Below are 16,480 nucleotides of genomic sequence, written 5' to 3'. Positions count from 1 at the left end.
TGAGCGGAATTGGATGAAATTTAGCACAGAGATAGATTATAGTCTGGAATAAGACATTGGCTACTATTGTTTCCGGTTAATTGAGTTATTAATTTTTTATTAATTAAAAACTAACTTTCCAGCCAAAAGTCTTTATTTCCCCACTGCCAAATGAGTAGGGCTTGAGTTGTTTTTCTTTCCCACGCTGAAGAGGCAAGACTTAAGATATTTTCGATCGATTATTTCAAATGATTCTGTTCATTTTATTAGTGTTTGATGCATTTAAAATTAAAAATTGGTAATTAATCGATCTTTCGGATTTACTCTGAAATATTTTTAAATTAAAATAAAACAGAATAAAGGAAATAAAAATTTCTAATTTGCATTGCATTACCCTAACTGGTGTAGAAAATTCACGCATTTGCGTTACGCCAAAATAGAAAATTCACGCATGCGCAGTGTGTTCTGATTGTTGAGAATTGTAATTAAAAGTTTAAAAATTATGTGTATTATACTGCTGTAGCTATCTCAAACTCGATCAATAAATAAAATAGACTTGACTTGATTTTAGAGAAATACGGACTTAATTTTCTATTTTGTTTTATTATATATTTTTAATAAATTTATAGCTTTAAGTACAACATTTTTTGGGTTAGTTTAAATCTTTTTTTATTTGTTATTATTTGATACTTTTTCGAAATGCCCAGAAAATGCAAATCTAATCTTTCGAAGAGGAGTAATAATGCTGGGGCTATGAAAGTAGCTAGAATACTGTTTGCAATTTTAGTGAGCACTTGCGGACTGTCAAACCTCCTCCGATCGTGGGATACATACAAGGACGCTTTTAAGAAGATATCGTGTTTAGGATGGTGGAAGGCTTCGTATCAGAGAGTTTGCAGTAATATTATAAAAGCTACCATTATTACAGGAGCTGCTAAAGGAGGCAGCGTTTTAATTAACCGCATACCTGTTATTCCAAACAACTTGCCCAATTTGCTTCAAGAGGCTGCAATTTCCTTTAAAATTGGCTTTTACATTGACGATCTAATCCCAGGGCCTTCCCAGGGCTTAATGTTGTATACATTATGGTATTAGAATAAAAATAAATATTGAGATTATCCCTTACACCTTTCTCAATCAGTTACAAGTTTCTTGATTATATCATATCAGAATTTTCTTTCAACAGCACTATAATGATACGGTTTGATAACATTTTACATTTTGATGAGACCGTCGGTTCTCATACATACACATCAAAATTTCCACGGGAACGAAGTCACGGGTAATGGCTAGTTTACAATATTTTTCAAACAACCGCAATTATTCAGATGAGAAGCTCTCATTTCAAGAATTCAAACATAAATTTAAACAATATTAGAAATAACAATACGGTGTTTGCAATTATTGTCTTCTTCGCTTCTTCCTGTAATTCGTTGCTTTTAGAAATCTTCAGTAATCATGAAAGTTTTGCCTTAGAATGGAGTCTCTCACATTCTAGCTCGCAATCTCACGTCGTTTTGCTCAAACACTCATAATGAAGATTTTTTAGATTTTTTTTACATGCTTGAGTACAGACAGCGCGGTTCATAAGTTCAAAAATGAACAGTGTTAAAGAAAAAGCATCATCAAAAAAATAGAATGAATTCAATAGAACTTCCATTTAAAGAGCAACGTACCTTCTAAGTGGACTAAAATTTTTAATTATTGTTATCTTCATCGTATTTTTGAAAAATTACCGATATTTCTTTCGTAAAAATAACCATAAAAAATGGAATTAAATTACCATTAAAAAAGCAACTTTACCTCGTAAATGGATCAAAATTTCGAATTGTAATTATCAGCAACGTATTTTTGAAAAATTATTGATATTTCTTCTTGAGATAGAGTAACTTGTAACGAAGTAATGTACTGCAGATGTGTTTCTGTTATCGAAATATGAAAACATAACTAAAAATGTAACGTATAAGAGAAATTGTGGGAAAGAAAGTGAAGCGAAAGTTAAGTGTGGGGGGGGGGAATCATAAATTGATGAAACGGCGATCCAGCGATGCTCAAAATACATCCCAGTTCGCACTTTGCTCAAGGAGAACATATTGCTTTTAACCTTCCAGTAAATCACTCTGTTTTGAAGTGAGCGAATTTTTTATGCTTTTATTTTGAAACTCCGATTTTGGGGCTCTTAAATTTGATGATTCATTTTCTCTTGTCTTTTTTATTATTATTTTAATTGATATATTTTCCTCTTTTCAATTGATGATCTTTTTTTTCAGAATGCAATAATAATGAAATAAGTTTTAAAATGTAAGAACAAAATTAGACAAATTGTATGAAATTTAATTTTTCACCAAAATGGAAACCATTCTGGACAAAATAAGTAATGCAAGACTAGTTTTAATAATTTCTTTTTTAAAAAATTACATATGAATTCTCAGAAAAATTCGTTTGCTCATTCGTTTGTCGTCATATTTAAGTACGCCATCTTATGTATAGTCGTGGGAAAAAAAGGGGAGGAGGGACAACTTTGAACTTAAGCATTTATTATACAAAACTGACTTTGATAGAAATAGCTCAAACGGACATGCTTATTTACATCAAAAAATTGATTTACATAATTTCTAATTTATATCTCGGGATTTTTCCATTACAGAAATCGAGACATTTTAATATTTCGATCCAATATGCCTTTTTCAAATTTCGTTCAAAAATTTGTGTACAAAAAATCGTATATTAGATCTCACTCCAGAATTCCCAAATTTTAATGGTACTTTAAGTTAATGAATTTGTCTGGTTTTATTTTAAGGAGGAAATTTTATTGTCAGGTGAAAGCGAATATTAATCAATAAGAAATTCATTAACCTAAAAAGCACTTTTTTATTGAAAATAAAGATAATACCGTTTGATTTTAAATAGATTTCAACAATATTTTAATCAGATAGAGTCATGAGATAGAGTAACTTGTAACGAAGTAATGTACGCCAGATGTGTTTCTGTTATCAAAATATGAAAACATAACCAAAAACGTAACGTATAAGAGAAATTGTGGGATTAAAGTGAAAGGAAAATTAAGTGGGGGGATCATAAATTGATTGAGCGCCGATCCAGAGATGCCCAAAATACATCTCAGTCTGCACTTTGCTCAAGGAGAACGTACAATAATATAGAAATAAGTTTTAAAATGTAAGAACAAAATTAGACAAATTGTATGAAATTCAATTTTTCACCAAAATGAAAACTATTATGGACAAAATAAGTAATGGAAGACTAGTTTTAATAATTTCTTTTTAAAAAAATTGCATATCAATTCTCAGAAAAATTCGTTTGTCGTCATATTTAAGTACATCATATTATGTAAAGAGGTGAAAAAAGGGGGGGGGGAGGGACAACTTTGTAACTTAATCATTTATTATTACAAAACTGACTTTGATAGAAATAGCTCAAACGTTCAGGCTTATTTACATAATTTATAATTTATATCTCGCGATTTTTCCATTATGGAAATCGAGATATTTTTAATAATTCGATCCAATATGCCTTTTTGAAATTTCGTTTAAAAATTTGTGTACAAAAAATTCGTATATCAGATCTTATTCCAGAATTCGCAAATTTTAATGGTATTTTAAGTTAATGAATTTATCAAGTTAATTTTAAGGAGGAAATTTTATTGTCAGGCCTTTCCAGGGCTTAATGTTGTATACATTATGGTATTAGAATAAAAATAAATATTGAGATTATCCCTTAGACCTTTCTCAATCAGTTACAAGTTTCTTGACTATATCATATCAGAATTTTCTTTCAACAGCACTATAATGATACGGTTTGATAACATTTTACATTTTGATGAGACCGTCGGTTCTCATACATACACATCAAAATTTCCACGGGAACGAAGTCGCGGGTAATGGCTAGTTTACAATATTTTTCAAACAACCGCAATTATTCAGATGAGAAGCTCTCATTTCAAGAATTCAAACATAAATTCAAACAATATTAGAAATAACAATAGGGTGTTTGCAATTATTGTCTTCTTCGCTTCTTCCTGTAATTCGTTGCTTTTAGAAATCTTCAGTAATCATGAAAGTTTTGCCTTAGTCCCTTACATTCTAGCTCGCAGTCTCACGTCGTTTTGCTCAAACACTCATAATGAAGATTTTTTAAATTTTTTTTACATGCTTGAGTACAGACAGCTCGGTTCATAAGTTCAAAAATGAACAGTGTTAAAGAAAAAGCATCATCAAAAAAATAGAATGAATTCAATAGAACTTCCATTTAAAGAGCAACGTACCTTCTAAGTGGACTAAAATTTTTAATTATTGTTATCTGCATCGTATTTTTGAAAAATTACCGATATTTCTGTCCTAAAAATAACCATAAAAAATGGAATTAAATTACCATTAAAAAAGCAACTTTACCTCGTAAATGGATCAAAATTTCGAATTGTAATTATCAGCAACATATTTTTGAAAAATTATTGATATTTCTTCTTGAGATAGAGTAACTTGTAACGAAGTAATGTACTCCAGATGTGGTTCTGTTATCGAAATATGAAAACATAACCAAAAACGTAACGTATAAGAGAAATTATGGGATTAAAGTGAAAGGAAAATTAAGTGGGGGGATCATAAATTGATTGAGCGCCGATCCAGAGATGCCCAAAATACATCTCAGTCTGCACTTTGCTCAAGGAGAACGTATCGCTTTAAACCTTCCAGTAAATCACTCTGTTTTGAAGTGAGCGAATTTTTTATGCTTTTATTTTGTGGCTCTTAAATTTGATAATTCATTTTCTCTTGTCTTCTTTATTATTATTTTAATTCATATATTTTCCTCTTTACCGTTGATGATCTTTTTTTCAGAATGCAATAATAATGAAATAAGTTTTAAAATGTAAGAACAAAATTAGACAAATATTAGAAATTTTACGTGAAGAAGAAATTACCTGTTATTCGCCGACGAGTACTCGTGCTGAAGGAATCAATGCGGAAGTGTTTTATTCTAGAAAAAACAAAAGTTCTGGTGTAAGGCTCTATTACATCTGCGGACGCCCAAATCATATCGCCAAGGACTGTTTTTACAGGAATAAAATTGCTAGTCGAAGTGCTCCAAGTAATGAAAATAATCAAAGGAGAAATATAGTACACTTCCGATTATCCCCGGAATTGGGTGGCGCGGCCGCCGCAGATAAAAAAAGTCAAAACAAATGTCAGTGAAGAAAAGCTAAAGTATTCTGTGAAAAATATTTCGTTAATAGATTATATTACAGGAAAGGAAGGGTATAATGAAGATCGTAGAAAGATAGAAGGGGTAAAAATAATATTACAGTATATTATTGGCTGAGGCATTAAGTTCCTTTTGCCATTATCACTAAACCTTTTTGCTCTCAAATTTGCAACAGAAACTTTTACGATCTGGTGCTTTTTATTCCTTATTTTTATTTTATACATGAATGAAATCGAGTTGCACGTTTGCGTCGTAATCATTTTTTTTTTTTTTTTTTTTTCCTAATTTTTGCAAGATGACTCCTCAAGGGGGAATGAAAGAACGTGACTGGTCAGTGACCGACGAATGGCCGAACGTCATGGCTGCGAGGTCATTGAAAACTGCAAGGTTAGTGGTTTTAGAAACAGATCTTTCCTGCGCTAGTTTGATTTTGATTTTTGATTCGTTATTTCATAAATTTTATTTAATAAAAGAAAATTCATATAAAATCCGGAAACAAATTGCTACACTTTTTTTTAAAATGATCGTGCATATAAATAAACGTTTTGATAACGACCTCTGCTTGTAAATTTCAGGTAAAAGAAAATACGAGCGCTGTGAGCAAGCATATTACAATGGTCATGACTGTATAACCAATATATATATATATATATATAAAGCCTCAAATTTTAAGTTAACTTTTTCTTACAATATATTGCGCTTTTTTGCCGAAAATTCATACAGCTATTCTAAGATATATAAGACTCTCTCTATATATATATAGTGAGGTGTGTTCGATTAGTTGTAGAGATATCCTCGAGTCATGTTTAAGTTTCAAGCGACAATACAAAAACCTTTTTATAAGCCATATTGTGTCTTTTAATAAATCATGAAATATTTACGAGAATTTTTTTGGAATTCAAGTAATGAGTTCCCGTTTTTAGAGCGCTGGAATTTTTATAAACATTTTGGAATATTTTTTATTTTTTTATTTTTATACAAATTATTTTAAAAAGAAATGATTAGTTAAATTCCTAAAAGTGATGAATTTATGTTTGTTTTTTATCATTTTTTTTTTGTTTAACTAAAATTTTTTTAACTTTGGTGAAACTCAGTAAAAATTGAATTTATTGAGAAAACTATTAAAGTGGACGAGTTACGTTCACTCGCCACAATTTTAAATTTGAGAATTAAAATGAAAAGTTGAAGCAAAACTTCATTTAAAAACTTAAAGAAGATGGATAACATTAATAAATATCTGTTTTTGTTTCTTTTTTTATACTTTACCTAAAGTGTTGAATTAGTTTAAAATAAGAATATTCTAGTATTCCACAAGTATTCTAATACATCTTAAGTACTCCAGTATTCGAAATCACGTGCTGTATCAAGTGGTTTTAACAAAACAAGTAAAAACATACAAACAAAAAACAGAGGTAATTGAACAAGTAGATATGAAAACATTCAATAATTTTTCATAGAGAAACAGTTTTTCATAAACATATTTAATATTTCTTCTTTGTTCAGTTCAGTTCTTGCCACTGAGATAATTTGTTACAGTTGAATTCGCATGATAATTTTTAGTCGAATCAGATGTGCATATTTGATGGATCTCAATTTAAATGAACTTCATTGCCATGCTAAGGCAAACTTTTAGACGTTCTGAAGCAGTCCCACTAAAAAAAAAAAAAAAAACCGCATTAGCTTTGTTAAATCATTCTCCTTTCAGCTGCAGCATATACAAAACATAGATAAATTTTTCTGTAATCTATTTTTATTACAGCTATTATCGGGCAGTTTGGTGACAAATTTCGGCTTTCGGAAGCCGAAGTACCTCTTCTAAAGGGATTACCTGAAGACTGGACTGGAACACGTTAAATACGTTGTGAAGCATAGGGCTACCTGTTGATGTGGTATGAAAGTATGGAAGGGGGGGGGGGAGTTCCAAGATTGGCCATTTCTATTAGTAGCCTCGGGTTAGTAAATTTTGGGTTCCTAAGCATTTTTTAAAGATAAAACTAAAAGGATTTGAAATAATCATAAAGCAAATTTGATAAAAGATCTATTAATTTAAATAACTAAACTCATGTTGGATGATTCTTATAGGATAAGTAGCATAACTTTTTCAGGACCTTTGTTGCATGTGTAACTTAATAATTAGAAAATTTTAACAATTTATTGCATTTAAAATTGTCAAACACGAGACCCAGTGGAAAATAACTTGCCTTCATACATCCCTCCATTTTTTAAATTTTATTTTCCTTAGAAATTGTCCTACATTCACGATGTGGGAGGGGATCACAAAGGATTATTCACGATGTGGAGGAATTTTATGCGTAGAATTTCCTAGGTATGTAAAGGAAATAGTAGAATCTTACCAATTGTCAGCAAAATGAATCGTCAAAATCAACAAAACTGACCATATTGGAACGTCGTCGGGGTCTTAGTAACAATGCTTTTGTTACATATTTACAATAAAATTATTTTACGGTCCTTTAACGTACTGGAATTCGCCCTCTATTTTGCCAGAAAAGTTTCCTGGGCATCTTTAAACAAGCCAATGTGATATAATTTTTCGTTTTTAAAAATGTGAAAAAAGTGAGTGTTTCTTTCTTGTGGGCCTGGTGTCCATCGCACCCAAATTCACACAGATGGCCGGTCCTGGATGGCTCAGGAACATCTTCTTTATTTGACTATGGTTGAAAATTGTGCGTCCATCCCAAAATAATACTCGTGTTGCTTCAAAAGAGGAAATGAATCTGATTAAACTTATGTGAACAAACGGGCAAAAATAAAACAAAATAAAATATGATTAGCTAGTTTTTTCACAGTTGTTTGCGCAAAAATTTTGTAAATGGTCTATAGAAGGCCTTACAGAGTGTCTCTCCCTCCTCCAAAGAAAAGTGACACTTTTACGTACGGAGCCTCAAAAAAAATTCAATAAAAAAAAAAAAAAAAACTTTTTACTGCCAACCTCTACAAAAACTGAAGTGTTTTCCTTCAATTTAAAACCTTCTTTAAAGAAATTTTATAATAGGATATATATCTTTAGGTACAATATTTGAGACAAAAGCGCTTGTTCCACTTTTTGTGGAATCCTGTGCAATAACTGTTGTAGCTTCCGGGATAATGTGACTGAAAAGAATATGTGAGTTCGTAGCTAATTTTTTTGAGATAATAATATAATTTTTGAAATAATATTAAGAAAAAACACAAAAATATTTTTAATAAATTGGAATTTTTATATTTCTAGAGTTTAGGTTTCAGGATTTGATCTTTTCTGCTGCATATGTGTTCAAGATTAGTATTACATGTAAACCGTAAAAAAAAAAAAAAAAAAAAAAAAAAAGAGAGAGAGAGAGAGATAAATGTAAATATTTCATTTATTTATATAGAAATATATTTCAGAGTAATAAAAAGTATTGAGAAACTTCGTATATTTTCCAAAACTTTCATTAATCATTCAAAACATTTTATTAAGACACGTTAAAAAGAATAATTTTAATATTTATTGTTCAATAACTGGAGTCGGATATCTCCTACTCCATTTCAAAGTAATTCCTTCTGACATTCAAACGATTATTATTTAAAGAAGCTTCTATCTTTAGTATTTGTGAGTTAAATATATTTGTTAAGTTCTAACATGATATTTTAAAATATTGCTCTATTTCCAGAAGCGAATGTAATTTGAATTATTCTACAGCAAATAATATGTTTTCATTGCCTCAGCAATTAAATAAAATTACAAAAAAATGAAATAACATATCAAATAAATGCTAAGTACTGTGAAATGAAAAAAAAAATTTATTCTTTTAGGAATTTTTTAAAAATCTCTTTTCAATTACAAATTTTCTTATATTTGGAAATTTATTAGTTTCATTTGAAGTAATAGTATGCACTAACTATCAAAATAAAATAGATTTGACACAGTTTGCATTGTTCTCTCTGTTCACATAAAATATTTTATTGAAAAAATGTACTGACTTTAAACACAAATCTTCTAAATTCTTATAAACTATTTTTGCCTCCTCTGTGAACTTTATTTATGGAGCATATGGAAAAACCTCAAAATGACAAACTTAATCAAGAGAAGATCTCTTTTTACAAATAAATTAAAAGATTCATTAAATTTTGAAGACTTTTGTACACATTTATGTTTTTAAAAATTATCTTTTTGATATCTCTCAGGGAAAATGATTCACAGTATAAAATGTTCTTGGTATACTTACTTTTTAACATCTCCTAATAATACATAATACTGATTATTTGTACAAATCTTAGAATGAGAATTTTTATGTATTAGGGATACATTCTTCCTAATGCTTTTCTCTCTTTGTTTAGTTGATAGATTTATAATTGATATAGAAATTTTTTTTCTTATATTTGAAATTTTAAAAAAATAAATTATTTTTCTAGACATTCTAACATAAAATGTTGTTATAATTTTTAAGATTAGACACTATGTTAAATCACTTCCTCACTTCGCCTATATTCCTTTGGCATGACAAGACACTTTCAATTTTAAGAATAAAAAAAACTATGTTTTATACCACTAACTACTTCAATTTTCAGCCGAAGATTAAGATGGAAATTCCTTTGAGGTTATGTGCTTCCCAAGGCCTCTTATCTCTCCCTTTGAAATAATTTTTAAACTTCTATTTTTTATGATAAAAAAATTCATAAATTAGTATTTTTTTTTGTTTGTTTGTTTCTTCTATGCACTGTTAAAGACACTTTATTTTGAATACAATTTATTCAAAAATTTTGAAGAGTATTTGCAGAAAATAATAATAATAATAATAATAAGGTGCATGGGAAGAACGTATAGGAATTGACTTCAAGGTATAGGAATAAGTTTTAGTATGCACATGTCAAGCACAACTTCAAATTCCATCAAATAAGAGTTCAAGTTTGATTTTAGGAAACATTTGATTGATATATGTGAATATACGTAACACCAATAAAAAAATTCAGGTTATTCATCTTCTGAAAATGCTTCAATACACAACAGAGCAACTTCGAAATACTTTGTTCAACTTCTTTATTTTTTAATATATATATATATATATATATATATATATATATATATATATATATATATATATATATATATATATATATATATTTATATATAAAATTTAATGTATAAATAATGTTTAAATATATATGTATGTATATAAATTGAAAAATAATTAACATATAAGTTTCATAATATAAGTGCTACTTAATACCATAATAGCATTAAAATATTATTATACTAATTCCAATTACTTTAACACCATACAAATCCAGTTAGAATGTTGTAGTACCTTTTTAAAACATGTGCAACAAAAGAAAAAAAAGAAGAAGAAGAAGAAGAAGAAAATAAATTACAACTAACAAGTATATTTTTGAAGCTTGATAGAAATATAGTAAGTATAAATTAAAAAAAATATAAATTAACTTTGAAGAGATACATTGTTTTCAACACAATATTTCAAACTATAAAAAACAAAGCACAATATGCTTTGTTTTTGGATGTTTTTTAGGTAAATCATAGAAAATTCGATATGCATGTTCTTTTAGGGCAGGTGGTAATGCTGGCTTAACTGGTATTCCACCATCTTGACTTTTCTTTCACAATAAATTTATTTTCTTCTTGCTATTTCTGTAGGTTGAACAAGTAATTGATTGTTCCTCCTTCTGCTGCACTTCAAAACTCTATTTGAGTAGTTAAGATTTCTAAAAGGGGGGAAAATAAAAAAGGAAACCTAAGTAAATATCTTCCACTTTCAACATACAATTGAAAAGGTTAGTGTAAGAAAGTCCTACAAGACATTTTAATGAATAAAAGAAATTTAGCTTTAGAATATATATAAATACAAGAATGTCACTTACAAAATGATTATGCGAGTACAGAAGATCACATAATACAGAAGATTCTACAACTTCTGGCAGTGGTTCTTGGTGTTTTGGTAGTGAAAGTACCTGTAATCAAAACAATTTGAATGTTTCACCAGGCATATATTATATGGATTGCAAAAGCAAATTTAAGCGTTTAAAAGTATGATAATTCCTAAAAATATTAGAGATAAAAAATTATTATTGAAAATATAAGGAATAATTATTGAAATCGAAAAATAAATAATTAAATGGAGGAGATATTAAACATTAAGACATATGAAGAAAAATGCAACCTGATTTAAAAAAAAATTATATTCATAAGTATATATGTGCCAAATAAATCCAACATTTGCACTAAACACAAATTTCTTATCTGAATCTTTTTACAACTAATGATAAAGAGACATAATAAATTCAATTTTATTTCTTTAAACTACAGTATTTTAATCATAAAACTGAATTCATCAGTTAATTCTTGATAAAATTTGAAACTAAAATCAAAATGTATATAGAATGAATAACCAATCTTGTATGCCACAATATATACTAGTTACCTGTTATTTATTAATTTAGTTTGAAGTTATGAAAACATAAATATTTTTCATGTATACATTATATATATTACATGACAAATTTAAAATGATTTATGTTTAAATTCATAAGCACAAAATAAAAATAGTCTATATTTGCAATCTGTTTCTCAATAAATACCATCTACATTTTATTTATTTGTTTATGTATTATTATTCATTATTATTATTAATAAAATTTAAATAATTGATACTTACCTTCGAATAGTAATTTTAAGAACTGCACTGCATCCAGAATTTTCACTCACTTTCAAATAATTTGATACCAGTAAAAACAGATTTTATATCATTATCAATAATGAGAGTACTAAGTAATGAGTTCTAGTAAATTTATAGTAGTTCTAGTAAATTTATAGTATAGTAAATTTATATTATAGTAAATTTATAGTATAATTTATTTATAGTAAAATTTATATTATTTATAAAGCTATGAAGTAATGTTTTAAAATTTTGTAAATAATAATAAACAAACCTAAAGTCTTTCTTTTTTGTTTTAATAATATTTAAAATTTATTCAAAGATCAGAAATATATTTAAATTATAAAAATGAATATTTTATTTCAGTTCTTAACTTTTCATTGTGTGCAACTGGCCTAACAGGTAAGCTTTTAAATTTAAGACAATTTATTGCCAGATCTGAAATTTTTGATATATTTTCTTAACATAAATTGTTCTCTTATTCAGGAAATGTGTGTCATAAAGGTCAAAAACTACAGCACAAAAAAGAAAGAAAAAAAAATCATCAGAGTTTCTTTCCTATATCGAACTGGTCAGTAGATTGAAAAGAGAATTAAAAGAGCAGATATTTCCATTCTAGGAAAATACATGTAAACTATGCAATATTTGATAAGTGCTCTGTAACAAAGCAGGCACTAAATATCATTCTTGCGTCAAGCAAAATGAGATTTAGATCAGGCCTTGGTAAAAAATATGTGTTATGAAAGCTCTAAAACTTTTATGGATTTGTAACTTTAGAAGAACCATAAAAAAGTTTAAAACATGTATAATACAATTACTTTTAATAATGGAATTTGATGCAATTAAATATATCTGTAGCTAGACAGACCCAAATATGTCCCTGGCCACATGCAAAATAAACTTAAAATTTAACATTGGAATTATCTAAATACTACCACAAAAAATGGCTAAAATAACACATGTATAGACAAATATTCTTTATGGAATTTGAAAGAATAAAATATAAAGCATTAATTATTACTTGTTGCACATTGTGCTGGCATCTATAAAGTAACTTTTATAAACATAAAGGTGTCCAGTTGATTTGTGTTTCTCGGAACACGCCAAACCTGTTTCTGATATTTGTTCCTATTCTTTAATCCATTCCTAAAATATGTGTTAAAAAAAGGAAAGAAATAAGTATTCAAAAGAGATGTATAAAGTATTCAGAAATTCCGATATTAATAACTAAACAGAGTTCAATTAAATTTACAGTGTGCTGCAAAGGAACTTCCTAAAAGTTTCAAGCTGAAGGAAAAGCCAGAAATCTCCAGGCATTTCTTAAAAAATGAAACAATTCGGAATGTTGTTTCTTAATTGCTAGATAAATCAGAAATATTACGATTTTTTTTTCCATAACAGAGTTGAAATATTTGATGAACAGCTAGTGCTCACCACTTTAAATTATTTATTTGGTATCTGTTTCTAGATACATAAACTAATGTTTCATATTTTAGAATATCAATTTATAAGTGAAATAGATTGTTTTTATTCCCAAAAGTAAGAATTTTATTTAAATTTAAACTTTTTTTCTATAAAATTACTTATTTTGTTTTCAGATACACATACAAAATTTTAAATATTATCTTTAAATTGATTGATTTATTTTGAATCTCTTTACTTTCGATATGTCCCCTCTTGTTCTATTTTATTTTGCAAGCATATTCCGTATGAAATTGAAATGATTTCTAAACCGCTTCATTTCATCTAAATATCTTTAAAAATATAGCACATTTGCAGATAGACATCTTATGGTAATAATTTTATCATGAAATTAAAAAACGTATATCCCCTTATGTTATTTTGTTTTACATATTTTATTTTATTTATATTCAATAAGAATTGCAATGATTTCTAGGCCTTTTATTGTCATTTGAGTATCTTTATAACTCTAGCATATATGCATATATACATTTTACGGTAATATTTTTAATATAAAAATAAATAGGCCAAACATTTTCTTGAAATAAAAGCCTGGTTAGAGTTTCAGCAGCTACAGCAAAGAAAAGTCTGTGAGAAAGAAACTGTCCAATCAGAGTATCCTTTACCATAGAGACTCCGCGAACGAGGATAATAAATTAAGAAAAAGCTGATCCTTAAGTGACGATTGAAACAACTATCGTTTTTGAATTCTCTCTTTAACGAGTTCGTTTCTTTGTGACCGTCAGACGTAGTCATTACTACTTCGAGTTAACGTTTACAATCAGCGATTTGATTATTTCAGCTGTTTTGAATCCTTGTAAGTAATTAATTTATTGTAACTAAATGCTATATTATGTACATTAATAATATATTTGGCCTATTACTTAATTTATCAAAGCTTGTATTAATTTGAACATTATATGCACCATTTTTTTTCAGACCTGGGTTTAAAAATTGTTATGTAACTAGGTATACAATATTGTATTATTTACGAAAGATTTCATTGCACTTGTTTATGACAATATTTCATAATTTCCCCCTTCACAGTGTCGTTTCATTAAAAATTAGCTTTTCAATCCTGGACATATCGTTTTCACATATGGAAAAACTGTATTATTTGTTCAATGATTTATAAAAACAAGGCTATGCAATGGAAAAGAAATTGTATTTCTGTCTTTAAAAGTATATTATACGTCTTGTAATCAGGGCAAGATTTTCTATGTGTTTATTACCTGTGTTTTTTTTTCCGATTGTTCATTGCTGCCGTTGTTTATGTTTTATTAGTACTTAAGCGATGGTAGAATGAAGCAGCGTACGATTGTACTCCAGGCAGGTTAATTTTAAGAAATAATAGTGTACTGATCTGGAATAATTTACACCCCATCAGTACCGAGACTAAAATTTTGGTTATTTATAGTCTAATGAAATTTATTTCCTTCATAAATTGGATGTGCAAGTAAAATGGTTACGTGTTCTCTGATAAATTTTGAAATCGGCGTTTTTTCGAAACAGGAATTTCAAAACACAACTTCCACCATTCCAGATCGTATGCATAATTAATTCTAAGATTTAAATTAATTTTTGCAAAAACAGAATATTTTACTTAATATTCAATATAATATAATAATACATTGCTAAGTTCTTTGTATTTTATTTAACATTTTGAAAATTATTTATGTAGTTGATACACAAATATATATTTTAATTCATAATATAGAAAATTTTTATTCAAGCAAACTAGTTTTTAGATAAAGTAGTACAAAAAATAAAATACCGGTAATAATGACCAGTTTATTATTTGCCTTACTTTTATATTCTATATACTCAATAAATTTTATTTTACTTTGATTTTAATTAAAAGAGCAGAACAATTTTTCAGATATAGTTAAGAACATAGTGTGAAGTAAAAAAAAATAAATAAACAAAGCAACATCATTTTAAGGATATTAAATACATCTGAAAAAGTCAGGGAATTTGTGTTAAATCTAGAAAGGTGAAGCAAATTCAAATAGCAGAAATACTGGCCACATTGTTATTATGAAACGTATATGCTCTCTCAAGATGTGATGTTTATTTTGAATCAATGCCACAATGAAATGAATACAATAAAACCAATTGTCACAAAAATTTAGAAAATTCATTCCTGCTGTCTTTTTATGCAACAAAAAATAATAAGAACCTTCCTCTACTTTTTTCTGTATGTTACAGATGATACATACAGGTAGTATGCTCATTATCAGTTAATGGATTTCAGATTAGCTTTAGTAATGTAAAATCCCTTTCTTTTTTTCAAATATATTAAACAACACTAGAAGACTAATGCCACTCTAAACCGACTTTTAGTTAACCTGTCATATATCAGAAATGCTTATTCAGATTTACTTATGAAAGATGCAGTACAAAACAACTTGCACATTGACAGAGTGCTGATGCAGTACAAAAACACTTGCACATTGACAGAATGCTTGAAATTATTTGTTTCCTATCCACAGTGCTCAGTAACACACAAATCAAAAGTATACAATAACTCCATAAAAAATAAAAAATTGCTTTAAAATTAGAAACGTAAATAACTGCATCAAAATAAGAAACATTATATAATGATATAAAATTTGCATTAACTTTTAGCCCACCAACCACAGAAAAAAAAATCACCATCATTCTGGCTGAATGCTTCACTTTAACATAGGAAAAAAAATGGTTCTTATTTTTTTTTTGTTGCATAAAAAGAAAAGTGTTTTAGAAGTATAAATTTTAAAAAGACACTAGGAACGAATTATATAAATTTTTGTGAAAATTGATTTCATTGTATTCATTTCATTGTGGCATTGATTAATCATAAACAGTTAACATCATATGATGAGAGTGTATTGAAGTTGCATAATAATAGGGTCGCTATTATTTCTGATATATGAATTTCCCTGAATTTTCCTTGATATTGCCAGATTTAAAAAAAAATTATGTTTTTTTTCTGTGGAATTTAAAAAACTCAAAATGATACTGCTTTATTTTTTTCCCTTCATTTATTTTACAATATGTTCTTAACTGTATATGAGAAATTGGTTTACTATTTTAAATAAAATGAATGTAAAATAAAATTTAATGATCTGAAAACTTCTTCTTCATTCTTCTAATTTTAAAAGATGTTTTTTTTCTTTTTATAGAATTATTGTAGA

The 16,480-nt window shown here is 27.8% G+C and overlaps 1 protein-coding gene across 1 annotated transcript in view; it reads left to right on the top strand.

Annotated features, from left to right (window-relative positions):
• Positions 1-5,491: 5,491 nt before the first annotated feature.
• The window catches only part of LOC129959723 (uncharacterized), a 31,928-nt gene continuing 20,939 nt past the window's right edge, over positions 5,492-16,480 (top strand). Inside the window, exon 1 of the mRNA XM_056072612.1 lies at positions 5,492-5,583. Within this exon, the coding sequence (XP_055928587.1) occupies positions 5,492-5,583 (92 nt within the window). The remainder of the gene's footprint in view (positions 5,584-16,480) is intronic.

The sequence above is a fragment of the Argiope bruennichi genome, chromosome X2 (genome assembly GCF_947563725.1).
Source record: "Argiope bruennichi chromosome X2, qqArgBrue1.1, whole genome shotgun sequence".
NCBI classification, from domain to species: Eukaryota; Metazoa; Arthropoda; class Arachnida; order Araneae; family Araneidae; genus Argiope; species Argiope bruennichi.
This window is presented reverse-complemented; position numbering and strand designations above follow the sequence as displayed.